This window comes from Solenopsis invicta, chromosome 12 (assembly GCF_016802725.1).
Source record: "Solenopsis invicta isolate M01_SB chromosome 12, UNIL_Sinv_3.0, whole genome shotgun sequence".
Lineage (NCBI taxonomy): Eukaryota > Metazoa > Arthropoda > Insecta > Hymenoptera > Formicidae > Solenopsis > Solenopsis invicta.
This window is the reverse complement of record NC_052675.1, coordinates 7,070,895-7,074,397: the sequence shown is the minus strand read 5'-3', so window position 1 is coordinate 7,074,397 and position 3,503 is coordinate 7,070,895. Positions and strand designations below refer to the sequence as shown.

Genomic DNA, 3,503 nt, shown 5'->3' with positions numbered 1-3,503 from the left:
TTAGAGTTAACGTTCGCCGTACAATCCTCCGCCGGAATGGGAACACGCTAGTGCTCGCGTGCCGTCCGCGTGCTCAACCGCCGTACGCCTCATCCGACCAAGTCGCGTCTTGATTCTTTCGGTTCCGTTTATTGAGAGCGTCGCCGACGCCACAGCCAAGTCGCGATAATTGTATCATACTTTCGTGTGTCGTCTGTAGTAGCGTATGTATGCGTTTCTGTTTGGTGATTCCCGTCTGTTCCGCGAATTTCCGAACGCTTGCTACCGAATTGCCATATAATTTCGCGTGAAATGAGAGTGTGTGTGCCGAGTTGCGAGTGTGCACGGCGTGGTTTGTCCGCCGCTAAGTAGAACGGAATTTTGTCTCTCTCCGTTCGGTGAGCTCGTACCGACGACCGCGGGAAATTTTCCGACCGCGCCCGAGTCGCGAGACATCGTCGCGAGGCCAGGCGAGTAGTGTTAGATCTCGGAAATACATTGTCCAATTCTCTATGAAATCGAAGTGTTTTCTTTAAGTTCCCTCGCTCTCCTCTACCTCCCCGCCCGCCGCGAACCACCCCCTCTGCCAATTCCGTGGCTGAGCTACCGGTTAAAAGAGCCCGTTATTGCCCGTGATGAAGTAGAGTATTTTCGCGTTTCCTTTTCCGGCATGAATCGAGAGATCGGTCACGTTCCGATCTAAGAGTGGCACGCTCGCTCGTGCCTGGCGCCCAATCGTACCGACTAACTTCGCGCTTTTGATGTGAGCGACTTCACGATTACCGTGGCTGCCTAACTAGCGTCACGAGCAATTAACGTAGTTGCACCACGCTCGTGAGTGCGGTCGCAATATATATATATATACACTAAAAAAAAAATAATTTTTGTATTAGCTAAATCCGCTAAATCTTAAAGAATTTTATTCTTCTATACGGCCTCAAGAAGAATTCTTTAGAATTAACAAGAAAATTGTCTAAGCACAATGTTTTTACAGTTAGAGTAATTTTATTTTGTTTTCACTATCAATTTCCTCTTGTATACAGATTATATTGTTATAATCTAATTCTATATTAGAATATATCCAACAGCAATAACAATATTGTTGAATATTGTTATTGCTATTGGATATATTCTAATATAGAATTCTGATAAGCAGGTTAACATGGAGATCCAAGCACATAATGTTTGCAAGAACAAAAATTTTTTTTTTATAGACTTTATTATTTTCATAGCTTTATATCTGTATTCACTGTTTCATATATAAAATTTCACTAATTATATTAGGTGCGCTAAGTTTCCGCTGTTTGTCAATAGATGACTCCAGCAGTAAGTGCTGTGTAGAGTCCCTAGAAGTAGAGAGTCTGGACATCTGCCCCTAAAATGTCGGTGATGAATATGTCAATGTATGTACGTGAGCTTTATGTGTGTGAATGTTTATTATTGTGTGCACTTGAACGTGTTGTATGCTGTTATCGCATTGGCTAAAGAAGATTAAATAAGGATCCGTATTGGTGCTGCCATTTTAGGTGCACAATCACGTGCATCCAATCACGTGGAACCCCGAGATGTCCAGACTCTCTACTTCTAGGGACTCTAGTGCTCTGTAGGCTATGCCAATAACGGCGCCGTATTACTTTACCAACCGACAAGACGGTCAGGCGAGTGAATTACGCCGAGCAACACACGTACACCCAAGGACTTTGATTCTGTCCATGGTGAAATTTTTCCAAACTAAGAAGTTGCTATCTTTCTACATACTTACAGTTTATGATTAACGTAACGACCAATAAGCCCTAGTCGTTTCATTAATCATGAACTGCGAGTATGTAGAAAGTGGTGACTTCTCAGTTTGAAAAATTTCCCCATGGACAGAATCAAAGTCCTTGGGTGTACAAGAGGCATGCATTAGAGACCCTTAGAAACGGCTCAACCATTGTAGAGTTCAGACACGAAATATAATAATCTTTAGTTATTATCTTCTCGATGCTCATTACATCCCCTCCGATTAGCTGATGTTGTGGGGCATCACAACGGAGCGGTCAAGTTATATCAACTTCCCACAACTGGTGACCCCGACTGTCGCAAAGCATCACCGAGAGAAGTCTGAAAACATTTAAGCCTTCGGTAAGAAGCGCAAGAGCTGGTGCGTTCTCGCACACATCTGAAGTAATATCCAAAAACTTCCGTTCCTGAAACGCACCAAGAGGGCAGCAATTCGACCTGAACCTCGCTCAGAAGAACGGCCATTGAAACGAACCCGCGAATCTTCGCAAGTTCGACGCCATTTTGGATCTCATCACCCTTCGATTGAGATCATTCCTAAACAACGGCTACCGTTCGCCCATTGGACGAGCTGATTTTCCCAGCAACGAAGAACAGCACCCAACAGACCGGACAGCCAGCCGGACACGTTCTACAAGGCATCAACACTCACCAGTGTGTAGCTAAGTCATTCGTAGTCAATTCATACTCAGTCTAAAGCGCCGTATATAATGTCGGTTCCCACCCAACCAGACGATGACACCCAGATTAGCTCATACCGCGTGCCTAAAATCCCACCGTTTTGGCGCGATGACCCGGAAACTTGGTTCCTACAAGTTGAAGCGACATTCCGAGTCGCAAATTGTAAAACAGACCGCACCAAAGTCGATTTTCTTATTAGCGCTCTAGAGAGCGAGGTTGTTAAGCATGTCAGAGACCTCGTTACAGCAGACCCCCCTCCCGAAGACTTTTATCAAACGCTAAAAAAGCGAATTTTGTCAACTTTTTCAACCTCATCAGAAGCGCGGTTACGTCAATTATTGAAAGGTCAACCCCTAGGCGATCAAAAACTTTCACATCTTTTAAGTCACATGCATCAATTGAATAACGGTCAGTGCACTACAGCTATTTTAAAATCCCTTTTCCTAGAACAGTTGCCAGAATCTCAACGAGCAATTCTAGTAGCAATAAATGAACCCGGCCTACAGAAAATGGCTGAAATCGCGGATAAAATCGCGGACATAAGCAGCCCCGACTTAGCGATAGCCCCCATACGGGCGCATCCAAATATAGCTAAATCACGTTCACATGAAAACACAAATGATTTATCTGACATAAAAAAACAAATTTCAGAACTCTCTAAACCCATGGATGCACTCGAAAACAAGGTTACCAAACCTAAACGAGATCGGCCTACACCGTGTTCACGCGACAATTCAAAACAACGCGACGAGCAAAAAACCGGCTTATGTTTTGCACACCAGAAATACGGTAAAGATGCGACTGCATGCCGAAAAGCGTGCAAGCATTGGCCCAATTCAGAATCAGCGGAAAACTAAATCCATCTTCTCGAATTGAGGCGGTCGAGAAAGGTGGACCTCAAAGTAACCGCCTTCATGTTCGCGATCGCACTTCTGGTCGTCGTTTTCTTGTAGATACCCTAGTAGCACAAAATATTGGTTCAATATTGGGAAATAATGTAAACCCAATATTCTATATTGGGTGTGAATTGATTTTCAGTATTGGTCCAATATTACAGAGTA

General features: G+C 43.9%; 1 protein-coding gene across 1 annotated transcript; it reads left to right on the top strand.

Moving 5' to 3' along the window:
- Positions 1-2,471: 2,471 nt before the first annotated feature.
- On the top strand, positions 2,472-3,299 carry LOC105203882. The gene has a single exon (XM_011172805.1). It carries the CDS (start codon positions 2,472-2,474, stop codon positions 3,297-3,299), a length of 828 nt encoding a protein of 275 aa, XP_011171107.1.
- The last annotated feature ends 204 nt before the right edge of the window (positions 3,300-3,503 follow it).

Bases quoted from the DNA above. Each gene is read 5' to 3' on its own strand.
- LOC105203882 (XM_011172805.1), top strand. From the start codon at position 2,472: ATGTCGGTTCCCACCCAACCAGACGATGACACCCAGATTAGCTCATAC.